The sequence below is a fragment of the Columba livia genome, chromosome 17 (assembly GCF_036013475.1).
Source record: "Columba livia isolate bColLiv1 breed racing homer chromosome 17, bColLiv1.pat.W.v2, whole genome shotgun sequence".
Lineage (NCBI taxonomy): Eukaryota > Metazoa > Chordata > Aves > Columbiformes > Columbidae > Columba > Columba livia.
Genome location: NC_088618.1, coordinates 1,120,481 through 1,147,434, shown reverse-complemented (window position 1 = coordinate 1,147,434; position 26,954 = coordinate 1,120,481). Strand labels below are relative to the sequence as shown.

At 45.6% G+C, this 26,954-nt stretch overlaps 1 protein-coding gene across 11 annotated transcripts in view; it reads right to left on the bottom strand.

Moving 5' to 3' along the window:
* Positions 1-26,954, bottom strand: part of GALNT9 (polypeptide N-acetylgalactosaminyltransferase 9) — a 395,114-nt gene that overhangs the window by 87,757 nt on the left and 280,403 nt on the right. For 9 of the 11 annotated variants that reach the window (XM_065033318.1, XM_065033315.1, XM_065033317.1 and 6 more), the window contains one exon: positions 13,210-13,364. The exons of the other annotated variants lie outside the window; for them this stretch is intronic. In XM_065033318.1, coding sequence (XP_064889390.1) covers positions 13,210-13,364 — 155 coding nt within the window. The remainder of the gene's footprint in view (positions 1-13,209; positions 13,365-26,954) is intronic. 11 annotated transcript variants of the gene reach the window in all.

Here is a 26,954-nt window from a genome sequence, read left to right as displayed (position 1 = left end):
TGAGAGAGATGCCAGAGTTTTGTCAGAGCATTGATATAAGAAAAATCAATTTTCCAAAGAGAAGGGATCCTCAAATGAGGGAGATCAATAGATTTTTAAACTTAAATTTTGAGTAACCAAAAGAGCCTACCTCATATGCACAATTCTAAAGTATGTATGAGTCATTTCAGGTTTTTTTAAATTTTAATTTTTATGATCAAAAAGATCATTCATGGAGAAAGATAAGCTTGTTTTCTTTAAATAAGTAACAGATGCCAAGATTCTTCTAGAAGTTTCAAAATCCCAGCTGACTTGTGGCTTGTGCTAGTGGAACACAGAAAATGGATTTTTCTCTTCAGGGCTCTGGAGGGAAGCCAGAAAACTCCTCCTTGGTGACGGCACAAACCTGGAGCGGGAGAGGGGAGCTGCAGCCGCAGTGTAAGTGATATTAAAAGGAGACAGCGCCCGAGTGCCGTCAGGCCGGTGTCTGGCCCCTGGCAGCCCCCAACACCTGAGGCGCCCGAGGAGACCAAACACAAATCACAGAGCACTTGGCCAATTAAACTCTGGCAGCAGAGTTCCCTTCTGAACCCCATAGGCAGGTAACCAAAGCCCTGAAGCATAATATTAGATTATCCTCATTATCTTAACGCAGACAGGTAGGAATAAGGCTTGAAACTACCTGGTGCCCTCTAAAAGCCCAGACGCCAACACAGGACTCAATGGGCTCCTGCAGCAATGAATTCTCCGGTACTGCCACGGTCAGAGTGTCACTGGGTCTCATGAAATGGATCATCTCTATCAATATATTAGATTTTCTTTAATTTCTCCAGGGAAACAGAGGTGAGAACTCCTGGGGAAAGCAATCATTAAGATGATAACAGAGCCGTTCTAGAGAAACAGAAAAGGGCTTCTCCTTGGAAAGCCACAAGGGGCAAGAGCTAAAACTTTGGGGCTGTTTGATTAGATTCAGGAACAAGCTGCTGCAGACCAAGTCAAAGGGATTTCACTTCACAAATGAGGAAAAGATCTTTAGAAAAACAGGGAGTTTGTGTGAGTCAGAGGTAGGAAAGGGAAGCAGCGGACAGCTGCAGGAAAGTTCTGACCCGAGGTCTGACAGGACGGGGCCCAACGCTGAAAAGATGATGTTGGATACAACGACATTTTCTTGCACCTACAGAGCTGTGTGTCTCCACCCGTTAAAAATACCCCTTTGGTTCCTGATGCAGCGCTGGATGAGAAATCCCTACTGGCCTATTGTCAGACCAGCTCAACTGCAGCAATAAATCCCACAGGGTTCAGTTCCATAAGGAAGAAGTTATCTTTAAAGGAATATAAAATAAGGGTGTCTATCTAACGTCAGGTCCTATGCAGGCTTGTATTACTGTAGACTCTATTGTGCTGAGCTAACCAAGGGCTGTAGCACACCTGACATGGCCAAGCCTGCCGAATTACTGCCGTTCAGCCCGGGTTTCAGTCGCCACCCTTGGGACGCCGCTCTGTCCCAGGGGATCGTGTCCAGGGCTCAGGGCTGTCTGAGCTCTCGACAAGGGCCACACGAGCCCATCCCCTGCAGCATCATTTTGCAATCATGCTCCACATTATTTGCAGACATTCATATGCCTCCCTGCTCATTTACCTAAACAGCCTGCTATTAAATTAAACTAACATAATCACACAGGCAGCTTTCCCAATAACAAAGTCGCATAAAACACTTGCCATTTGTATGACTGGAAAGCTCCCAATTGCTCAACCCATTTTACACAGCGGAGGATGACAGCATTAAATTCAGCCGTAGTGGCTGCTGGAACTCAAAATCACATCATGCTCAAAAGTGAGATCTCGATTCTCCCCAGCTGTGAAATTAGTCACCAAGTCCACGTCTGGCAAAGGAACTACAATAAAGAGACAACATAACACCTACAGACCTGCTGGCTATGTCCATTGTTCTCCTTCCATGCTCCCAGTGACTCTGTCTGGTGTCTTTGTTGGCCAGGAGAGAATTAAATGACCTGAAAAGACCCCCAGTTTTGCCAGAGCAGTTCTGGTTCTCTATCTGCTGCCTCCCGATCTTATCATCAGGCATTTCTCCTTGGGAGCAGCCAACAGAAGAGATCGGCTGCCTTGGAGGACACGAGAGTTTGAATACTTCCATCAGGTCTCTTCAAGGACTCACGTTTGAAAATCAGTTAATTTGGATATTGGTTTTGACAGGAGCCAGAAAGAGCCTCGATTCCTCCATTTTCCTTTCAGTGTGATATTGCCTTACAGGCTCTTTAAAGGTGGCGTACTTTTCTTTTTGCATCATTGCACAGCAATATTGATGGCTGCCTTCAAAACATACTCATTTTCCTGACAGACTGCCTATTTTACATCTGGAGATATGTGTCTTTTTCTTGAACTGTGTTTGCGTGCTGCTTTTTCAGGCACATCTTTGACACCTCACAGGGAGTTTGGCTTGAAACCTTGGCTGGAGATGGAACTTACATCTCCGCTTTTTCTCCTCTTTTCTCCTTTCCCTGTGTTCTCATGTCTCACGTCACACACTCCACGGCTCTGCCTCGCTTGCCAAGGGCAGGCTGCAGTGCCTCCTGCCATACACATAGCATTTCATTTCCTACCAGCAGGACAAGACAGTTCAGAACCAAACCCAGGACACATTTGAAATAGCAAAAATACAGCCCAGAATCCAGCATCTGAATCAAAATGCTTACAAATCAACAATTCATGGCAGTTGTGAAACTACAGTGAAGAAAGTCACCATGCAGAGTGTCCTAACTGGGGAGACACATCGGCAGCCACAAACAGGGCAGATCCGCTGGAGGATGCAGCACAACTAAAGGCCTGATTGTCTCCTGCTCACACAGAAGTAGAAATCGTCCACAATGCTGAGAATCACACTTGGTTTTGCTATTGTCTAAGGGAACGTTGAGCTTGGATTGGATTTTGGCTCCAGAAAGAAAAGTGTTCCCTCTTGAAATTTGTAAAAGCCTATTTAGAAATGAAAGAGACGATGCATGGATAGCTTCTAACATACAATTAATCAGGGATTTATCAGGGAAAAATAAGAAGAATTTGGTATTATATTCTCTGGAGGAAGTAAATCAAAGGATGAGACAGTTTTGCAAAAGAAAGGAGAAATGAGGATAAATAGCAATTGTCAATAAATCTGAGCAAATAAAGATATAATGTTAAAGAAAAAAATATTGGCACAATGTTTTATTTAAAAGTGGTAATAAAAACATTGCTTACTTTGATTTCTGTCCTTTCTGCTTTATTATAGATATAAAGATAAATTGACTCAGGCTTCCAGGAGCAGGAATGTGATGATCCACTGTTACAGGCACTTTAAAACAGCGTCGCTATAATACCTGATTCATTATTAACAAGATTGGCTTCATTGCATGATGGTATTTTTAGGAATTGCCTGTGACCTGTGGGTAGTTTAGCCCCTCATAGACTCACTGTGGACACCGTGGGTTTTCTTTGCCAACACGGGGTGCGTTTGGTAACAAGGTGCTGCTTTGATCCACCTGCAGAGCATCCTTAAAGCTGTCACACGCACCTACAATTCAGATTATATATAAAGACAATGGCTGCAACTTTGAAGTTGTGGATCAGACTTCTCCAATTTACCTTCCTAATGTTACCAACTGAAAAAGTGCTTATTTGGTTTCCACCAAGGCAATGTAAAAAGAAATCCAGGTTTTCAGAAACTCATTTTTTCTTCAGGTTTTGCTTTCCTTTATACAGAAATTCCATAAAAGAACAAATGTTCCTGGCCCCTGATGTGTCTCAGGTTTGTACTTACGACTACATTACGAGATGTTAAATTACACAGTAAAGAGAGAAATGAAGACAGCGATAGAAGGTGCCTCTCTACAGGAGAAGATCCTTCAGTGAAGAGACAGGTATGACTCAGAGCTTCAATTTCCGAGAGCTGAGGTCTCTGCTGACGGCTGGGACTCAGCACTCCCCGGGGACACACGGCAGACGGGCCACCCGCTCACGCTGAACCCAGAGCCAGGATGCCACCAGCACCAGAGCCGTCCAGCAGGGAATGGTGCCGGTGCTGAGCCCGGCGCGTGGCTGGGAGCCCAGCACGGGGAACGCTGCACGCCCAGCAAACAGCAGCACAGGACCCTGTCTCTGCTCCTCACATCATCTAATTATTCAGCCAGCACTGAAAGGCAACGAGACAAGCCAGTGAGACCCAAGTTTGCCCTTTGAGGAACCTGAAAATACAGGAGCCTCCCCTGCAGTTCTGGTGGAGCGTCAGGGAAAATTCATGCTGCTATAGCTATTAACTGAAGTAAGCACGAAAGCAGAGAAAAAATGCTTGTGTTAACATATTGCCAATTAACAGAGCAAGCAGAGGAATTCAATGTGAAGATGAGTCTGGTTCCTTTAAAAGCGAAGAACTTGATTGTCTATAAGAAGAATTTTACGAAGTGTTTCACTGCTCTCGTTCTTCCGCAACCTCCACCGTGTCTCTAAGACAGCAGCATTTGTGCTCCAGCTTCTCAGCACTCATGATACCTAAACAACAAGCCCTGCAACCTGTGCAAAACCACGCTCTGCAGTGACCAGCAGCTTCATGGGGGCTGCATGGACCAGCCTGCGTCCCCCACCTTCAGGTCAGGCCATGAACAGTTCTCTTCCAATGCCACATGTCCTCTGTTCGCTCTTCTCACCGTGCAAGGAAGGCTTAATTATCTCACTTTGTGAACTTTGTAATGTGCGATAGAAAGAGGGAGACAAAGAATCCAGTTGCCAGGCAAGTCAGGTTGAGAATGAATCACAGAAGAAATTCTCAGTTTCCTGAGCTCATCCCAGAGGGTTTTCTGCTGCTGGCTCGGGGTTGAGAAGGCCTGAAACGGGAACCACACCACGCTGACTTTCAGAAAACAGAAGGTTTTACATATAACCCCACTGGATACTGGCATTATAAAAGCCACTTCCGTTCCAGGATTAATTTTCTGTTAAATGAAAATGCATTGAGCCAGATGGATCCATTTCAAGAGGAGGATGAGGCTGGCACGAGTCTAAAATCAAGGATGATTTTTTGGTATATTCCAAGCTGGCGCAGCTCAGAGCAAAGTGCTGAGTGCAGGTGCTGACACGTTCAGGTCTGCCCCCAAAGGAGTACCCCGGGAAGGACGCATCAAGTGAGTTTGCCAAATAATAAATTGAAGAAAGATGGGAAACTTCTAATTAATACCTGCAAATCTTTTCACTGCTCCCTCCGGTACCGGCAGCGAGTAAACAAAAGACATGCTTCAAGCATCGAGAGAGCTGCAGCCTCTGGCAGATGCAGAAGATCATGAAACAGTGGAAGCAAAGGCTGCTCCCCAGAAGAAACCGGCAGGCAGGCTCCAGCGGAGCTTTCCTCTGCCCACATCCCCGCCACGGCGCTGCAATCAAACCCTGAACCCACAGGCTTGGATTCTGGGGTTCTCCACGTGACAGAAATCATGGAACGGAACTACCCAAAAGAAGTGGTTTCCAAACCCAAGGCTAACACTTAAACCACTCAACCACCCATTGTTTTAAGCTAAACCCACCCATTGCTTTTGTAAATTGTAAGCACCAACCATTTCAGCAGTTAGGCAGCCTAGCACTGGGCTGTTCAATAACTTGATCATCTCTCACCTCGTACTCCACTCCCATCTGTCACATGGAGCCGCCTGCAATCTATCATCATGTTTTAGGATTAACAGCTCTGCGCAGCAAAACCTGGTTTTCCCTATTAGAGGTGTGAACGTTCCCCGGCCCCTGCTCAGCACCTCCAGCAACACAGAGAGCACGGAACACGCAGCCTGGCTGGCCAGCGGACACAGCATCCTTCATCTTTCATCAGCAGGTCTGTGCTTGTGGCAATTGCCAACGGGATTGAGTTTTGCAGATATAAATCGAGCAGCTCTCAGTGGCCTCACTTTACACAGGGCTGGATGACTAGAAATCTGCCTTACGAGGAATCTATAAAGCAACTGCAAATTTTAATCCCGAGGAAGACTAACCTTTGGGTTATACAATGCTATTTCAATTGGGATATTTTTAGTCTTATCACTGCCTTCAGTTCAGTATGCACAGGAAAGAATACCACCAATCTTTTCTGCAACACAAGCCTTGCTTGAAAATGAGTTAATATAACAAAAATACATTTTTATTTACAAAAGTTTCACATCCTAGAGGCATACGAGAGCTGGAGGAAAAAATAAATCCAATTTCTAAAAGGGCAGTAAGGCCCCATTGCCAAATAAAACACAAAACCAGCATAAAGAATCCAAATGAAAAACAACCAATTAACCCCATCACCCCACCAGAAATGCCACAGAGACAAAACGAGAAGCAAACTTCTGCAGTATTGCAGGAGAGGTTTCCAGCTGCCGCGGCGGAGCCCGTCCAGGAAAAATGAGCCCTTGTGCGGTGGGAACGGTGCAGCAGCACCTTGGCTGGGACCCCAGTCTGGGCTGTGGGAAACAGGACTGGAGCCTGTGTGTGACCTTGCCCAAGATCCAGGTGTTGGTGCATTCCCGAGTGCTCTGATGCTCTGATGATGAGGATGGCTGCTGGGGGCTGTGAGAGCAGCTGGGGCTGAGAGATCCAGCCTCTGGCTGAGACTCAGCAACAGAGGACGCGGAAAAGGAGGCAATGAAAAGCCCCATCCTTGCTTTGAAGTCTGAAAACCTTTGTCCAGAAAAGACCCACAGCCCTAAAGAATGCAGCAGCTGTCTTATTCACCTAAAGGGAAGTTACATGATCTTCCTTTTGCTTTTATTTTTTAAACAACATACTGGTTAAACAACATGGTGGTTCAAGCATTCAGCTAGGACACAGATAACCCACAGGCCTTCAATTGCACATGCACGCTAAAAATACCTATTCAGTCAAACCTTGGGTCCCGGTCAGACCCCACGAGTCAGGCCCCGATCTGCTCTGTGCTGTCAAGCTGAGACAACCATCACCGCAGAGCCAGGAATGCTCTTCGTTTCACAGCGCCACAGAGCCAGGAGCACTCTGTGTCCTGCAGGACCTGCTGAGCATCCTCAACTCTCAGCTGCACTGCAGCTTGTCTTCAGGACTGTCTGGGAAACCTGGATATTCTGGAACATCTAAAAGGATAAAAGCTATAGGGCAGAAAGACAATTTTTAACCTATTTGCATCTGCCGTGCTATCCCTGCAATGGCTTTTCTCTCCACCTACAAGGCATTCAGATATCCACAATGATTTCCATGACCATAGTCCTGGGTTTAGGAACAGCAGGCACAGGCCATACCCGTGAGCTGGCCCTGTGCTCTCGGGAGGGGACTGTGGGTCACTGCAACGGTCTCTGTCTGGTTTTCATTCTCAGAAGGCAAAGTTCTCTCATTTCAGAGGACAGTTTTGATCAATAGGACCGCAACAAGGCTGGAAGCTGCTCTGCGGTCTCTGCCTTTCTTCCTCCCTGTTATCCAGAACATCACAGCCTCTTTTGTTTTCTTTCACTTTGTTAAAGCGAGTGACGGCAATGGCTACCAAGTGAAACCTCGCAAATAATAACAATAATTAAAAAGTGTGCCAGGTATACCGAGAAAGACAAACTAAGCACCCATTAGTAAGGTTAGAAAGGGGCACTAATAAAAGGAAGACTTGTTGAACATGACTCATTTCTTTTCCTTCCTTTCATAAATCTTATTTCTTCCTTGGAGAACAGCCATGCACTCGGTGGCTGGAACCGCATTCTGAAATGATGCTCTTGGTTTAACTGCTACCTGTCTTACTTAAAAAAATCAAATAAACAAAAACACCCCTAAACTCAAACCCCAACCCCAGCTCCCGCTATGGAGGGCGAAGTCAAAGGCAACTTTTCTGATCAACAACCGCACTGCAGCCCTTCCCTACAGCCACAACAGGCCCACATTTCCTCTTCCAACCCCAGCCACGTCTACACAGAAATGGAAAGAAACCGAGCTGGGGCATCTCCCAAAAGGCAACAAAACACCAGTCCAAGATTTTCTTTTGACCCCTTTGAATCCTATAGAATACAAATTATTCAAGTTCTACACAAACAAACGAGTCAAGGATAAAATTAGCACATGATTTGTCTGTTGAAATGAGCTTTCTTCCCAGGTACCAATGCAAGAAGCAGAAACATCACATACAAAATAGCTACCAGTATATGAAACAGAAAGCACAGGAAGAGACTTGAAAATCAGCAAGTTGCGGCTGGAATGGAGATCTACCTTTTGTATTTCCCAAGGTTTTGAAGGTTTGAATGCAATTCTGCCCATTTTACAAAATATATTAACTTTTTTTTCTATCAAACATTTAGGCCTTTTCTTCCTAAAGTACCTAAATAGAGTAATACTATTTTGAATATCACATTATATTTTCATAGGGGCTATCAAAATATAGACTTGTTATGTTTTCTTCCCCAATTTTGGGGAATGAAGTCTTGGCCTTCCTGGAACCACTGATTATGTGTTTCCTCAGCTACGTAAGTCAAGACTAACACAGCTAAAGCCAACGTGGAGTGGAAATCAGCCTTTTGGACTTGCCCATCACTTTGAAACACAGAAGGTCACGCCTGTAACAAGGTTTACTTACCTAAGCTGGAGTAACTGATCCAGAACAACGGAAAATACTTGTTATATGCTGTGTGGTAAACTAATACACTGCAGCCTAACTTAAAAATACAAGCAAAAGGAAATATAGTTGGTGTTTTTCACTCCTGCCTTCACTAGGTCCAACCTTGCACTTCTTAAAAAAATCCTCAAAATGCGACCACATGGAGATGATTCTCACGGGTACAAGGAAAGCACAGGACCCACAAATAAGCTAATACTTTTGCAGATAATTATGTGCTAATTTCATCAGATGCATGTTAGCATCAGACCATAAGCAAATCAAACAGTAATAGATATATCATGAGAATCTGTATGTGGGTATGAGAAGGTGCGGTTTCATTAACACAAGGCTGATGGTCACCCGTAAATCTCGCCCATGCACACGTGGCTTCTCCCCTCTTCCCCCCAAGGAATTTCTCTTCAACTCAAGTTGCCAGCTGTAAAAGCTTCTTTTTGACAAGCGTGATGTGGACGTTCACATGATTCATTTCAGCCTGTTCCCAACCCCTGCTTTTGATATGGAAATTTGGAACCATTTTCAACCAGCCCCAAGCCTATAAGGACTAAAACTGTCCTTTTAAAAATACTACTGTACCCTTTAAGTATGCAGATTGCCAGGCTGAATTGTCAATGCAATCACTTTGCTTCCAGTACGCTCTAAAAATCAGGAGCCCCAGTCTGCATGGGTCCATCCTCTGCACCCAGGACCTGCTGTTTCCATCATTTTAAGCCTGTGTGCTGCAATTACACGAATTGTCCACTTTTTTCCCCAGCCTCCTCCATGAAATGCATATACAATATAAACCCCATTTATCATACTGGAAATTGCTATTGTATTTAATCTTCCCAAAGAGAGCAAAATCAAATCACGATGTGTAAAGAACGATGATCTGCCAAACTCAAGGGAGTACTCCCAACGTATCCCTCCACAGCTGCAACAGACCAGGGCACAGGGGCCCAATGTGGAAGCCATGGGCAGGAAGACACGGTGTGAGCATACATAATGAGAAGATGAAAACTCTCTTAATCTCTGCAGATTGAATGAAATCTAATTACATGCTGTATTGATTGTTGTGTATTACTGGAAAGAGACAGTGAAAAGGGAAAAAGGCAATTACAGTGGAATTGTAGTCTGACCCTTCAATTGCTTTTGGCACGAAAGGTCATGCTGTAGTCAGGGCATCAAAAATTCTTTATCCTCTATGGTAAATCATTAGTAACAGACTCGGATGCAAAACCGATTAGGGGAGAAAAAAATCACTCAATTAAATATTTATTTTTTTTTCCCCTTTACAAAAAATAGAGGCAGAGGAAGAAAATACCAATTGTGATCATTATGGCATTTCATGCCTTGCAACTAAGTCTATCTGGTGTTAGTTCTGTCCTGACTGGCAATAAATCATATTCATCAATAGGAATACCATCGTAAGAATGAAAAAAACATATAGATTGATGAACTAGATCTAGAATAACTATTTGTTTTCAAAATAAATTCTATACGCGAAGTCAAATACTAAGAGGCAGTATGAAGTTTCATCAAGGAGATTCCACTGACACATTGCTTTGCTTTCCTCTCCCTTTGCACGCTCTGTTCATTTCCTTCCATCACCCAGGAGCAGCCGAGGGTGAGGCAAGCTTTCAGAATACTGGTGTTCTGATAGAAAACCAACGCACGAGCCACTGAAAACTCTTGTTTGGGTGCACGTCTGCAGGGAACCATGGCCATCCTCATTCATTCTGTGCTAAAAATCCCTGTTCTGCCCAAGATACCTGCAAGGAGCAGCTTCCTCCTGCCTGTCGCGCGTGGTCCTCTGTGCTACACCCTCACACACATTGTGCGCACAGGCTTGTTCAGACTGAAGAGTTAATGAGTTCTCTAGTGATCTGGTTTGTTTCGCCTCCTGATAAACTCCTAACTTTACTGCTTGTGTTTGGTTTTCCTTGCAGAAGTTACACTTTCCAATAACATTTATTTTAGTGAATGGAAACAAGTAAGTGTGAAAGAAACAGAATTGTGTATGGCTGCAGCTGCAGGGCTGGACTCCACAGAAGTGTCTGTTACAATGGATCTCCAACAGAGTCCCTAGAAAATCCAGGTAAGGTCTCACTGCTTTAGGACGAACCTGAATAGAAGGGGAAAATGGGATAAAAAACCACTGAGACTTTATTACCAAAATACAAGATGCTTAATAGGTGGGTCTAAATTTGCTGATCTCAAAACAGAAAGAACCAAGAGCAGAAACTAAAATAATGATCTGGACAGATCTACTGTGACAATAACACTGAGCTGGACTCAAACTCCTGGTGCCTGTGGGAGTTCTGGGTATGCAAAGAATTCATATTCCTCATGAATAAGATCTGTCTGCCTACGTCTGTCTCTCCCTATAAAAGTGACTCTGACCCACTTCATTAAAAAGTAACATCCCAGAAGGCCTCGGATGTGTCTCTCACCTTGCGATAGAGCAGTATACAGGAGAAAGTCTGAGAATCTGAGCATCGTCAGACACACTGAGCATCGTCAGACAGACACACTGAGCATCGTCAGACACACTGAGCATCGTCAGACACACTGAGCATCGTCAGACAGGCTGCCTGGAACCTCAGTGCTGCCAGAGCACTATTGTGCCCATCAATGGCATAAGTCATGATATTAAAAACTGAATACCAGTGAATCAAACCCAAACACAGATGCTTGATCCCAATTTCACCTACAGTAACGCGACTCTGATGGTTTCAGTGGGGCACCTCCTAATGTTTTAGAAGTTTTTGGTTGTGTTGCCACAGAATAGAGAAAAGAAAGAAAAGTGACAAAGCATATTTTCTTGCTGATGATGAAATAATCTGTGTTACTGTACCACTGTGTAATAAAAAACCAGCCACGTCAGAGGGAGAATGAGAGGAGATGAACAGGAAATTTGAACAGCTCAGCTTGAAACGCTTTCTGTATTTTCCTGTGTAAGAACTTTCAAGAAGCAGCAGCTGACTACAGTGTTTATCATGACCTGAAGAAGCAACGTAACATTTAGGTTCATGTAATTTCGCTGTGAAGTTCTGTATCCAACAACCCGAATTAAAGACGACAAAAGTGCCCCAAACAGAGGCACATTGACAGAGAAGCTCCTGCTTGCCCCGCACCACGTGCGATGGTGCCTGCCCAGGACGTTACGGACTCCTGTGATTCTTCAGTGGGTGGGACAAGGAGAGGGACCCGGGGCAGGGAAATCCTGCCCAAAGCCTCACCTATGAACACCACCAAGAACAAAGCAATTTGGGCCAAAAGAAACCCCATTCAATGGAGCTGTTATAGATCTAGCTTGGGGACTGACCTAGTTTAGTTTGAGAAGACTATGGCTTTGTTGAATTTGGGAGCAGGATTTCCCTCTTAAATCCTACATTCCTCAGAACTGCTCCAAGATATGGCTGGGAAACACAGCTGCTGACACTTCCCTCTAATGTCTGAGTGTGTATTTTGTGACCGACACCCACACCCCACGTTCCCCTTCTCTGTTCCCTGTTCATACAGAGGAGCACGTAAGGGGACGCCTGTTCTATAACGTTTGTGGCATAGACTGCATGGTACCACGACAAACTAAACTACTCAGGTTTATACATTCATTCACAACGTAGCAATAGGAAATATACTCGATCCTAATCCTCCTATTTGTCTGCATTTTGAGACTACAATACCCTTTGTTAGATCAGCGTTAGGAGTAAGATTGTCACAAGCAGCCTAGAAGAACATTCGCTGTACTTAACCATATTTACACTGCAAGTTTTATCTGGTGCTAGACATTAAATGTTACATTCATATTATAATTTCATGTAAAAGTTCACTCCATCAGCCTCTTCTTGTCCAAAGCACTAATGATTTTAATCACATCATTATTTCTTTGATGTTCCACATTTAGAACTTTATGAATCTACACAAATAAAAATGCACTCATTCTGAAGAATTAGTTCTATATGAAATGTTAGTTGTTCTATAACAGCATTTATGACTTAGCGTGTTCCAGCTACCATAGAAAGGCTTTTTTCTTATCTATCAATATTTTTCAAGGCTGGTGAATTTGAATGCTACGTCACAAAAAGAAGCGGTAGATGCTTCCCTGCCTCACCAAAGATAATATCAAATTAAAATGGCAAAGTCATTAAGGAAACATATGGGTGCTATGTTTAAAAAGATCACTAAAAGCACACAATATAAGAACTCAGCAGAATATTTTTAGAGTAGTTCTGAAACGAAGCATATGACTTCCAGCTATAACCTAACCGTATTTGCTATACAAACACCTACCCGTGCAGAGTTAACACACCCAGGCAAACTGTAAAACCTGGTACAGCCCGTAGGGACTTCCACCAATCCCTAAACCCGTGAACTCTGCAGCCTTCTTAACTTTGTACCTATTGAGGAAGTCCTGACTTTGGACTGAGAGCTCGCGGGGGGGTGCACAACACGCCCCTCACACAAGTCCCTGCAGCCGCCTCTTTCCCTTCATTTTCAGCACTTCAGCAGTGGGGTCAGTGCACACGGTTCCCAGACCTCCCTCCCCAGCGGACAGGCACTTCGGGTGCTCTCCCCTAGTTCTCAGCACCCTCTCAGGACATAGGGCCCCCCCGTACCATTGAGCTGGTTGTAGACCACTTCCTCCAGGTGGTCCAGGCGCTGCAGGATGGACTCCCTGTCGGCCAGGCTGCCCACCTTGGCGCCGCGGCTCCTGGCCCGGCGGTCTGCGCTCCGGACGATCTGCACCAGCTCCTGGGAGCGGTCCTGGATCCTGCAGTAGACGGAGAAGAGGATGATGCCCACGAAGACCAAGATGTTCACCGTCAACAAAGTTTTGATTTTCCGTGCCACCGCCATGGGAGCCGCCGGCGCGGTGGCGGGGGGCGCATCAAGGCGCGGCGGCCGGCGGCCTGCTGGCCACCCGGGGAGGGGACGCGCCCGGGGCGCGGAGCGGTGCGGAGCAGCGCAGAGCTGAGCGGGGCCGAGTAGAATCGAATGGGGCTGAGCTGAGCCGAGCCGAGCGGAGCCGAGTGGGGCTGAGCTGAGCCGAGCGGAGCCGAGTGGGGCTGAGCCGAGCCGAGCCGAGCCGAGCCGAGCGGGGCTGAGCCGAGCCGAGCGGAGCCGAGTGGGGCTGAGCTGAGCCGAGCCGAGCCGAGCCGAGCCGAGCCGAGCGGAGCCGAGTGGGGCTGCGCGGGGCTGAGCTGAGCTGTCCTTCAGCACGGCCGCGCCGCTCCCCGCCCGGCTCCCGCCTTCGCCCCGCGGGGGCCGCGCCGCGGCGGGCTGGGCGGCATGGAGCGGGGGCGCGCAAGAGCCGGACCCGAGCGCTGCTGCCTGCGGAGCCGCCGCCGCTTCTCCTCCTCCGGCGGCTCCCGCTCGCCCGCCCTCGCTTTCTCCGCCGCCCCAAACGCAGAGCGCCGGTGCGGAGTGACGTGCTCCGGGGGATCTCATCTACATGCACACGGTGGAGCCGCCGCCCCGCCCGCGGCTCCCGCCCTCACCGCCCCGGCTTTCAGCACCACGGACAGGGCCGGGGGGGCCAGGGCAGCTGCGAGCGAGCCTCCCGCCGAACACACCGGTGGCCAGTTAGGGGCCATTTTCTCCTCATTTGCTCCCTGATCCTGCCCCAGCAGCGCTAGAGGCAGCTCCTGAGAACGGACAGGACAAGAGTTGTCCTTGTCTACGGGTGCGATCTCTGGAGGGGATGATGTCCCACACGCCTCACCCCTGGAAATAGGCTGAAACAAGTCCTCATGCCTCTAACAAGAGGGAGAGCTGGTAACACACTTGGCTCTGGGGGTTTCCTCGCAACCGAAGTACAACATCAGCTAATGACCCTACCTGGAAGTGACACGGCTGGCATGACATCCACATGCAAAAGAAGTTCTTGCCAAGCATACGTAGAAAACATAGAATGGTTTGGGTTGGAAGGGACCTTTCAAGGTCATCCAGTGCCATGAGCAGGGACATCTTCACCAGCTCAGGTTGCTCAGAGCCCCATCCAGGCTGGCCTGGGATGTCTCCAGCGATGGTTCATCCACCATCTCTCTGGCCAACCTGGGCCAGTGTTTCACCACCACCATCTTAAAAACTATCTTCCTTATATCTAGTCTGAATCTGCCCTCTTTCAGTTGAAAACCATTACCCCTTGTCCTGTTGCAACAGTCCCTATTAAAAAGTCTGTCCCCATCTTTCTTATAAGACTCCTTTTGGTACTGAAAGGTCTTCCTGGTACCTTCACTTCTTCAGGCTGAACACCCCAACTGTCTCAGCCCTCCCTTCAGAGGAGCGGTGCTCCAGCCCTCTGATCATTTTCTGGCCTCCTCTGGACCTGCTCCAACACATCCATGTCTTTCCCATCATAGAATCATAGAACCATACACGGGTGGAGAAATGTAGCCTAGGCCCTTACTGTCAAACACAAATCCAGTGATTGTTGTAGAATTACCAAGATCACTAAGCTTGACAGCTATGGACATTAGATAGGACCTTTCACTTTCTCAATTCGTGTTCACAGTGGTCCTCCTTTCTGTATCATCTCACGCAGAGGGTTGCACATCAGAATATAATCCTGGTTGTGAGAAATTTTTTTCCTTTTATCCTTCCTTCCTGATTACAGGAGCTGCCAAGCTAAAAATCTGGCAAAAGTTACAACCACCCTGAACTTACTGTAATTTGGCAAGACCTGCTCAGTGTTTCCTGAGCTATAAACTCCCCACTGCTGTTCTACTCCCAAACCTCTCTGTTGTTCACCTTCTGTAAGGCCCCTGAGGGTGCAGTTTGTTTGAGATGATGTGTTTCTATTTTAGAGGAATCATCCGCTTGTCTTTTGGGGATCACCAGTGAAACACATGTTGGAGAGATCAGCTGGGAAGAATAAGCCCAAACTAGAGTTTCACCATAATCTGATCTCATCCCTGGCAAAAATGCCCCAGGTTTCTGCAGTGTCATCTCTTGCAAACAGGCACCGCTCTACAGAAATGCGTACAAGATGCGGCTACTCTCTACAGGACTGTATTATTAAACAAACAACACCTAAATGCAGGGTCAGATGTTTTTTCACTGAAGCGGTAGCAAAACTCTCAGCTCAGCAGAAGCAGCTCAGAACCTGCAATTTTCCAGTGTTTTGATTATTTAGTAGTATTCTTATTGCAAGACTGTCATAGCATTACATTTTCTTACAAAATACCAATTTGGTTTAAGAAAATGTATTGAACTAATGTTGAAATGTAGCTTATGAGATGTCTCCACAGCATTTAACATATTATAGCAACACCTGCTGGTCTTGATATGGTTAAGAATCTGTTAGATCACGATTTCCACTGTAAGCTCCAAGTGCACAACCTGGGCACAAGAATTCAGTCTGGATTCTGACACATCAGTTTAGAGTTCATCCCAACACCTTTGGCTATCTCGGAGGGTTTACCACGTTCTGATGTGGTTTGGTTGGGTTTTTCATCACTGCAGTTTTAAACGGTCTCTTTCAAAGACACGATTTCATCCATGATTGACTTAGGTCAACCAGTTGTTTTGCTTTGGTAAGTAACTGTTCTTAAATGGTCAGCTTAAATAGTCTATGGTGTGTACAGAAGAGCACAAGAATATGATTATACGGCTGAAACCTTACCCAACACCATCCAAATAATAGCTAGCTTTTAGAAGTCATTGTTCATTCAGAATTCTCTAAGCAAGTTACAAAAGATACACTGTTTGGGCTGACTGAAGGATGGCAGCAGTCTTTTTGGAAACATTTCAAGGTCAGAAAATGTATTTTCTTTATGCGTTGGAACAAAACCAAAAAGCTCTGAAATATTTTCACACAAACAGCATTGAACCGAAACCACCGTTACTTGCCCAAAAGGGTCAGGTTCCAATTTTTCTTCCCTCAGAAAGGCTTATACTGCCAAAAGAAAACTGGATCAAAATCAACATATGCAACACCTGGATTTCAGCAGAAATGCTTCTGTTGACACCACACCAGTCAGCTCAGCCTGCTGACCCGTTTACCCCTGGGAAACACGGGAAGGCATCGGTAGCTTCTTCCAAACCAACGGAACAAGGCAGAGGCGATGCCAGGATCCCATTCCAAATCACAAATCCAGTTTCTCTTGCTGTTACTCTCTGATTATCACTCCTACTCATCTCCATAGGGCTCATGTTTTCACTCATACCATCCAAGATGGATTAGGGAAGCTGCTAGAAAGAAACACCACGATACATGTATTCCAATGACAGCCTGTAGTTGAACATGCTCTTCACATCTCTCTGCCACCACCATGCTCAGCCGGAACAAACACGGGGCTGAAGGACAGCTACCTGAGGAGGTGGAGACTCTAAAACAACTGTCATCACTCTAAACCAGCCGTCTGTCACAGGCGACTCGCCTCAGGAGGAGAGATGGTGTATCGCTTGGGGCACTTCTGGCCTGCGGCTGGGCTGTCAAATAGCCAACCAAGGCTGCAATGACAGCAACAGCACAAAAACCCAAACCTCATTATTCTCTGTGGCTCTCCTTGGAACTGTTCTCGGTCTTGAACAAAGTTGATCTTGCAACAGTTGTCTTTGCTTCTGTTGACTCTTGGTTGATGCGGAACATTCCATCTCGGCACAAAGGTGCTGATACAGAGAAAAACTTGAGTTGTTTCTGCAGTGACAGGGCTGTTCTGCTTAGCTACTGAGGTCAGAGGCAGCAAATTTCACCCCAACAACACTGAAGTGAAGGATTTTGAAAATAATCTTCAGTAAAGCATCAGTCTTGCAGCCGCTGCCTGCAGAGCCCATCGTGCCACTAGTCAAGGCAACAGACGCCAAGTCAACCTGACCCCCGTTCATCTGGAGCCACGAACCCCAACCAACACAGAGGAGCTGGATCTTTCACCAGCGAAAACCATAAACTGTGCAGCAACGAATTCGAGCAAGATACCATCACAATCTGGACATTTCTCAAGGTCAAGTTTTCCCCAAAAGTGATCAGAAAAAGTTATTAAAGAGACCATGTTAGATGTACAAATTACCATCTCGACAGCAGAACCCCTGGCATCACCATGCCTTCTGCTGGACAGCCCCATGTACGGCAGGTACAGACAGACTCACATCATCAATATGAGTTTCAGTTGTTTATGAGATGTTTTCTGTTGGATTTCATGTTAATGTCTGCAGAAGGAGATGAAGGAACTGCCTTGCTGAGGAAACAAAATGAGGAAGGTTTTTGCAGAGAGGTGAGGAAAGACTGAGAGGTTCCTTGAAAGTTTTTGAATTTTAAAAAGCTTAGGTTTAAAAAAAAATATCGAATTCAAGCTAATAACCATAAAATCATTGCCAACCACTTTTCCAAAAGGACACAGGATTGATTCAGCATATCTAAAGAGACATACCTTTCTGATCATCCTACTGCACGATGTGAGACACTTTCAAGAAGGAATCATGTGTAGAAGGGAAGACTTTGATGTTTCAAATATTTGAACACTAGCTTTAAAGAAAAAAAACAACAAACCACAGCCAAATATGACGGCAGTGATGATCTGCAATTGTAGTTTCTAGCTGTAGTTATCCACACACAAATGGAATCCCAACTGCATTTACTAGCCCATCGCTTCAAGATTTAAGATAGCCTAATATTTTTATACTGTAAGTAGCGCTTATTTAGAAGAAAACAGCAACAAATCAAGGCATAGTGGGAGATGTCAGTTACACCACCCAGACACACAGGACTGAGGCCCTCGTTCTGTCGCAAAGAGGTACTGCAGCCATCAAATCGTCGTGCAATGTAACATTTGTGCAGCCCCTGTAAGAGATGTGAACAAACACAACGCTTGCGTGAGGTTGCATGAAGGTTTTCTTCGTGAAAGTAGCAAGTTAGGAGAGAAATAAACAAGGAATCCTTGGCTGTCTCGTACTTGAGGTGTTTCCAGCCAGCCCCTCATCTTTGCTGCTGCAGCCTCAGAGACGGTGGCAGCTGGTGCTGGAGAGGCACAAGGAGCCTCTAGCCAAATAATTCCTCTTGCAAGCCCCTGCCAAGCCCCCGGGGCTTCCAGCTGCCACTGTGCTCACGTTGATGCTTTGGAGCGCGTTCACAGGTGACCAAATGCCTGTCGTTGCTGGCACAGACGTACTGTGGCCGGTGAAGGCAGAGACAGGAACCCCCAACCCTGGATCCATCTCACTGCAGTAAAGGGCTGGAAGCCCGAAAGCCGTGAGGGATTTCCATGCAGCGATTCCATGCTGGGAGTGTTTGGTGCTGGCTCTGAAAGGACAGGTGTGTGGTGATGGGGTGGCCCTGAATAGAAACGACGTTTGCTTTGCTTAGAGCAGAATGACACCACCATGTGCTGTGCTTTCAACCCAGACGAACGTGTTGACTTTAGTAAGATGAGCTCTCTGATACACTTATTACAGACCCAGTGCCATAAGCGTTAATTAGTGTGGTCACAATTACAGTGTGCGCAGACTCTCATTCGTAGCCAGCAGACCAACTTGGAGCAGTACACACGGCACAGAGATTAAGTATTCACAAGATCAGCCTGAAGGTGCTGAATTCTAATTTCATCCTGAGGATGGTTCTAAATCAAATGAGATGCCTTAAAATCTTAACACATATTTCAGAAGTTACACAGATCTACGTGTCTAATTTTGGCAGTATTAGTCTCATCACTGTTTCACTCATTATGGTTACACAGAAGCTTCCTAACTGGAATTTTGGGATGCTTCCTTCTAAAACCGCAGCAATTCCCACCTGCGCATGGGACAGTTCTTCGAATGTACAGACCTCTCTGTGTTCTGGCACCTGCTGCTGCGAGACAAAGATGCCCTATCCGTATATTCATCACATTAAACTCCAGGTTGACTCTGCTGAGAGGATTTACAATACACAGCACAACTGCAGGCAGATCTGCTACTTTCACGCTTGTGATACCGTGCTGATGACCACACTGTAGTAAATAACATACAGATAAAAGCCAACAATTATCCAAACAAGCATTAAAAACCCCAATAAACCTGTCATTGTAAATCCAGAATATAGATAACTGCCAAGACTGAAATATTCAACCCACATGCTTACATTTTACAAAGCTCTAATTTATAAACATGACAGCTCTCACCAATTTTAATAAGAATTATTTGAGCTCCAACTGCACAGTTCTCTATCCATTTTCTATTATTATCTCCTAGTGTAATTTCAGAATAGGTGCTTGTTTGCTAAGAGAGCTTTATCACCATTCGCTGTGATCAAGGATTATTTACAGGGTGTTAGATGTACTCCACGCAACAGCAGAAAAACGGCGTGAGGGCCCCGTGTCCCCGAGTGCAGAGGCTCGGTCCCTCCGGGGCTGGAACCCGCCTGGCAGCTGCTGCCCGCGGGTCCGAGGTGCAGGGGATGCCTTTGATAGCAATCATCGTGGTAAGGAATTGCACAGGTACGGTGATAAGACAGAGAGAGGTGCACATGCTGGACATAAATCTGGGAAGTTTTCAAGGACAGTTTCTATGTTTATGAGAATTCTAGTAAAGAAAATGAATGTGCAAGAGATATATAAGTATAATTTAATACCCAGCTATTACAGATACAGAAATTACCTCATTATACTCCTTGACATTCATCTTTACTTATTCCTGTTGGCAGAAAGCTTACAAAAACCGAACCAATGGCAGGGCTGTTATCTCGCTGAGGCTCCCGCTTCTCACCCTGAGCAGCGCTGTTCTTGCGGCTCCCCCTGTTCTGCTGCAGCCCCCGTCTCTGCTCCCACACTCTGTACAGCCCTCAAAGCACAGACTGCTTTCCGACAGGAGTACGTAAAGAAATAACTAATGCATTGTGTTCCTAATCCCAGGAACAATCTTTGGTTCCGTCTGTCCGTTGACATGTACAGACTATGTCCCTGTGCTTCTCTTTGGAATCTGTTTGTCTTGTTTCCACCTTTATCCTTATACAGCCAACCTTATGGTAACAGAATTTGCAGTCAGCTCTTTTATTAGTGTTTAATCAAATATTGTCTTAGGCAGAAAACACTGTCCAGATCAAGTTTTATAGAAGGCATGTTTTTAATATACTCTGTTTACTGACCGGACTGGCAAACAGAAGCAGCTTTCTCAGACAGGCGTTGGACCTAACAGTTCTTCACTAGCACCAAAAAGCTGGAGGGATGTTACTCCCTGTCCAACCCAGCTGAAAGCCTATGAAAAGCTGAACATCGTCACTGGCTTAGAATAGTTACAAACATTTTGCTACTGGAATGGCAGAGAACTCACCAGGGTACATTAATCCCAGGCCAGCACGGCCACAGTCCCAACTCTGCCAGGAGGTGCAGGCGTGTGGATTTGTGCGAGTGCCGCCCGGGCTGATCCGCTTGTCGGAAAAGAGCCTCATACAGTATTCATTACTTACTTGTCTCTGTCTTGATGCACATTATTAGGTGATGCATGGCCCTCCAGCAACATCTTCACAACAAAATTAAGAAACTCAGCCAGTCATCGTGTCAGAGTCATAAGAGATTAAATATTCCAAGTGCAGCGGCACGGGGTAAATTAGCATTGGTACCTTCTGACCCCCAGAGCTGCACCCGGCGCTGACTTTAAACAATACAAATAATGAGATTTTTAGATTCCATTTATTTTGAAACAACAACTGGCAGCTTGAAAGAAGAAAACATGTTTTGGCAAATAAAGCTGACATTTTTCGCAGAGACCAGCTATCCAGGAGCTTGTCACTGCGCAGCCCGCAGCAGCGCGGCTGCCTCTGCTGCGCGGTGCTTCCCAGGGACGGCGCGTGTGTCGGTAACAGAACAGTTTGTATCTGCCTTTAACAGAGATGTTCAGAATATTTAAATAGAAACCAAACAATTTCTAGCATTAAAGTCTTCAGTGTATTTTTTTTTAAATATCATCTTAAAAAAAAGAAGATAAAAGCTGATGTATGGTAAAATTCCAGCCTGAAAACTATGCAAGTGAGAAGCCTTAGCAGATGGAAGTGGGATGGCAAAACCCCACTCTTCTAGCTGAGCTGAATTTCCCAATATTCTCAGTAAAGGTCAGATTCCCATTTAACAGCTTTGGAGGCTTAAATTAAAATAAATCAATAAATAGACAGATAAAAACAAACACCAAAAACCAAACCACCAAAACAATAGAACACAAACCAAAAAAACCATCGCGAGCTCAAAAAAGAGCCAGATGGTGGGAAAAGAACACTTAGGACCATATTGGACTATGCAAATGCTTCAATAGCTATTTCCTGTATTTCCTGCTCCAGATCACACCACCACTCTGGTTTTCAATTGCTCCGTCTGAGAACTGGGGACAGATTGCCGTAAGACAAGTGCCAGAATCTGCTTTTATTAAACTTAATCTCAATTCATAAAACAAATAAAAGCCCCAAACGAGAAAAACATGAAAAACCAACAGATCTGCTACAAGGCACCAAAAGAGCAACACGGGGAGAGCAGCTGCGGGTGCACAAAGACACGCACAGATATTCAAAACCCTTTTAGCTGGAGATGCTGGGAAGACATTCTCTATTATTCATTAATTCTGTGGTGAGCAGATAGATTAAGCATTTTTCCCTCTTAATTCTCCTTGCTCTGGGCTATGAAGTTGAAGAGCTTAATTTATTTATATATTTACTTGTTTTGAGAGAAAAGTGTTTCTCATCAAATCCCTTTGCAGTGAAGCTGCAGCACCAGAGGCTCCAGCCCAGCTCACAGGCGTTCCAGACCGTACGCCCCCTACACCACCATATATCACTGCAGACACACAACACCCACTGCTTCTGATACTACATACAGGAAGATATTGTATGTCGGTGGCTTGATTTGCCCAAGTACAGACATTAACACCAGCCACAAAGGACAGATCACATTCCACCTATATAAAGGAAACGTGAAATGGAAAGGATCAGGTCTGCAGTTTTCTTTATGCTGTTTATTATTATATATAACGCCCAACATGTGTCCCATTGTATCAGCTCACAAACATTTCCTGACATTATACCCTGTAATGTCTATTGAGCTGCTTTCGATTTACATAAACCCAAGCTCAGCAACAAGCAGCTGCCTAGCGCTGAGCGAAGCTCTTGGTGGTGCTGGTTGTTCCCTTCCAGCCCTGGGAGGACACACGGGGACAGAGGGCAGCACAGACCTACACCGGCTTCAAACACCTGAATACAGGGGGTTCAGGCACCGTTTAACACAGATAATTGGCACTGAGCAGGCACTGCTGTTTGTTAGCATGCTTTGTTCAATACAATTAGTAGGGTCCCCTGCCAGAGCAGATACTAAAGGATAGCTCAGGTGACAGACTGAGGTTATTCAACTTTTGACAATAGGTTAGGGGAATTTTCTTGAAGCAGTAATTGTCTGTCACATGAAATACCACAGCTTCTGGAACACAGGAAAGAGGAAAACAAACCGTGAACTGAATTAGGGTGAGAGGAAACCAGAGGTAGGCAGGTCAATGCAAGGGAACCTAATGGACTTACCAATGGACTCTAGGGCTTTCAGGCCAGGCTGCAAACCTACCCATTTTTACTGTCTCATTTTGGAGATAACTTTCTGTTTGCAAATATATGTGTTTCACTACTCAAAAATATTTAGTTAAAATGTAATTACAGAGAACATCAATGTTGTATTTCCCTAAAAAAGATGCACTGAAATGCACAAAGTAGTAGAAGATAGGAACATCATGCTACACAAAAATAGGAACCCTTGACAAAAGAGTAATGCTTTGAAAAGATAAAGGGAAAATCAATATGTTCCATCTTTAGAGACCCTCATCTCGTATTCTCCTGCAGTCTCAAGTCAATCCTACTTTTGTCTGTAGTCTAACAAAGGGTACCAGTGTTTGGAAATGTACAGTAGTTCCTCCTTTATGCTCCCTGATAACTTGTCATTTATAATCAGCCTGAAATTCAGAACAGCTTTTTCTCCACCTGCCGGGCTCCCTGTCAGCACAGCTCCCGCAGCTCAGCCCTCGCTTCCTGTGCTTACAGGTTGTTGCCTTTGTTCGGTCCCTCCCTGTCACCCTGCCCAACGGCACCACCGACAATGGCCAGGGCAGCAACCGCGTGAAGAACAGACCTGTTCAGCTGCGGTACCGGGTACCGCCACAATTCACCGCACGGTAAACTTAAAGCTACGCTGGGCTTTGAAAAGAAGAATCCACCGCAAATATACCCACAGGTGAGGATGTGGGGAATCAGCCCCGCTCACCAAAGCTGCTGATCTGGAGCGATATTAAGGGTGGCAGATGGGCGCCAAGGACACGCTGCCTCGCAATAGGCAGCTGAAAACCGGGGTGTCCAAATCCAGAGGTCAAGCCTGGAGCTTCGTCTGAGCAGCCTGCTCTGATTTGCTCCTGAAAGTTACGGCAGGGCCACGGCAAACGCTGCTCTGCAGGGCACTGCAAACCAGAGCTGCATAGCAATGCAAGAACAAAGCTCATTACCTGGCTCAGAAGTACCAGGACGTGACAGCAATTACTTGTATATAAAGAGACACTATTTGCTTGCCTTTTCACCCAATTATCTGTATTTAAGATGTGCCTGTTTACAAGAAGTCAGACGAGATGGAAAGGAAGTACAAAACCTCACTTGCTTCTTCCAGAATAACCTAAAATAGCTTTCCTGGAAACACAGAGTCCCTATGATATTCCCTGCTGTCTCAGCCGAGAAAGTTCTAGAGTCTGTCTGCAAAGCACACTGCGCCTGCCGTTTGGGCTTGTATTTATAGCAAAGTTTTCCTCTCCAGTTGAACACCGTTGGTATTCAGCACTATTTTGGCAGTTTCCGAATAAATTAGTTTAATTTCTGAATAAATTAGTTTTGGTGAAAACCCAACAAAAGCGGGGGGTGGTGTGGGTGGGTCAGATGTTTGGATTTCATGCAAGTGATGGTAGAGCAGAAGAGGATGGCAAGTGGAGGCAAGGAACAGACCTTGAGACTGATGTTAGTACAGCCAAGGGATAACCATATCAGATGGCCCGATTTCTCTCTTTCTCATGTGTCACAGTTGTGGCTAATTACAATGAGATCAGCAGCAGACTGGTTTAGGTAGCAGACTGAAAAGGTACTTCAGCACTTCTAGAGATAGCACAACTGGTTTTATACAGAGTAAACAGAGCAATTTTGAACTTAATTTCCACATTTAATGCTTATCAAAGCTTTTTTCTTAATTATGCTTGGAGAAGGTGGTGGAGAGTAGGAGGATGTGAAATTCTCATAGTTGTTTCATTTCTGAACCCCAAAAATCTATCGGCACAACATGTAGGATTACCAGGAATCAAAGTACCAACATTTTGCTTTCAAACAGAAGCCCATGAAAGTACAAAGTGGGCTTTTCCCATCCGAAAAATCAGCCAAGCCCTTCACCGTGCTCCAGCCCAGCAGCCCCCCGCCCGGAGCACGCGCCCTCGGCCGGGCAGCGCACGGGCACCGGGGCTGGCCCTCCAGCGGGGGCTGTAAATCAGACGCTCACTTTGCCCCGACGTAGTTGACAACAGAGTAAACGATGCCCACGACCAGCTGTCCATTTGCAAACACAAGAAAAGCACCTTCTTCGGAAACTCGAAACTCCACTAGATTACAGTCTGAGTTCTCAGTAAAGCAGCAGATGAATACTGGTAAGAAATGCTACAAAGGCAAAATCCTTTTGCTGCAGACAATGAGTCTCCATGAGGACTGAAACCCACTTCTTATCTTCCAGCAAGTTTTTTGTCTGGATACTATTAACACAGCATTATTTTGATAATTTCTAAATGTCATTTATAAATCCTTGCACAGTTGTTCTGAGCAGAGCAGACGACAGGGTCCAGCCTTCCTCCTCCAGCTTGCAGACCATGCTCTATGGTTAATAAGGATGGTGTACACCATCTCTTTTCAGTTTATGCTTCAGTGAGTACGACCTGTGCTGCACTGTAATGAACCAGACGCTCTCCCAGCTCAGTAAATTGCTGAATGTGTGATATGTGCAATGCAGAGGATCGCACTCTCAGTTTGAAAACTCGCACTCATTTTCTCAGAGAGCTTTCCTCAAGCCACCGGCGGCTCTGGCCGGATCAGCGGAGTGGGCTGACCCCACAGAGAACAGCAGCACAAACTGCCCGTGTATATAGATGACGTTGTAATTCATGTTCAGTCTTTTCACAGACAGAAAGGGAAGTTTCATTTTGATCCTGTGCTAAAAATTACATATTTATTGACCCAAATCCTACCAGCAGTGCCTGTTAAAGGAGGGCTGGACGTGGCTCCTGTCCATCCTCACCTAAACAAAGGGGGCAAATGCTGCCCTGCCACAGCCTCTGAACTGCAAACGAGCAAGGTAAGGGAGGCAGACACGGCAATAAAGCACCGCAGGCACAACTCTGCTCTGGCTTTAACTGCGGTGTGCAAGTAATCTGGAAATCTAGAGCACAAATTAAACACTGGATGAATTCTACATCAGCCATTTGTACGGCATCCATACATGTTTGTTCAATTCTAAAATCCCAAGCATCGAATAACCACGCTTTCATGGGAACTCTGGGCCGCAAGCAGCATGGATGTTCTATGTTTGCTCCTACTTTGAGCCGTAAGGCGCACTTGTTTCCAGGTATTTTAGTGGCGATGTCCAATTCTGAAAAGCTGCTAGCTGTTTGATTATTTCAAAGGAGGAAATGGAACTCTCTCTGTTGAATTAATTAATTTCCTTCAATTCATGCAATGCTTCTCTTTCTTCACAGTCTGTGATCAAAGAAAGGATGTCTTAAATAATGTTCAGTATGCTTTAGGTTTTACAGCGTGCTATCTGCTAGCTTGGCTTTCACTTCTCTAATGAATCTTGTATTTTGTAATCACATCACACAAGGCCCATGATAAACACCACTCAGGAACAAAAGCGCAAGGGCTCTTGTTCCAATGTAGAAATAAAACAAAAGCCAGTTGCTACCTTATTATCGCCAGTGCTGAGCTGAAACAACAGAAAACCTCCTAAAAACTACCACCTGCAACCTCCTCCCAACACAACCATGAACTCCTGCAGTATTGGGACCAGTACATGTTTTTCCAGAGGAATCCAAGGCCAGTTGGGGAAGCGGGCGATTCCCAATGCCACCATCGGCACCCTTGTCCTGCACTCAGGAGGTGACATTGGCATCTCCTTTCACGTGGCAAGGGCAGGTCCCAGCCAGATGTGTGGCACCGTGATGCTGCAATGCAAAGTCAATGAGACTCCGCTCACCGGGCGGCTGATTGCAGCCCAACACAGAGCACCGTGCCACGTTTGCCAAAATATTAATGCATGTTACGCTCCAGTGTTAACTAAAAACATTTCTTAATCTATTGCCTAATCCCAACAAACAAATTAGTATAATTGGAGAGCTGTGTTTACGAATACAAAGC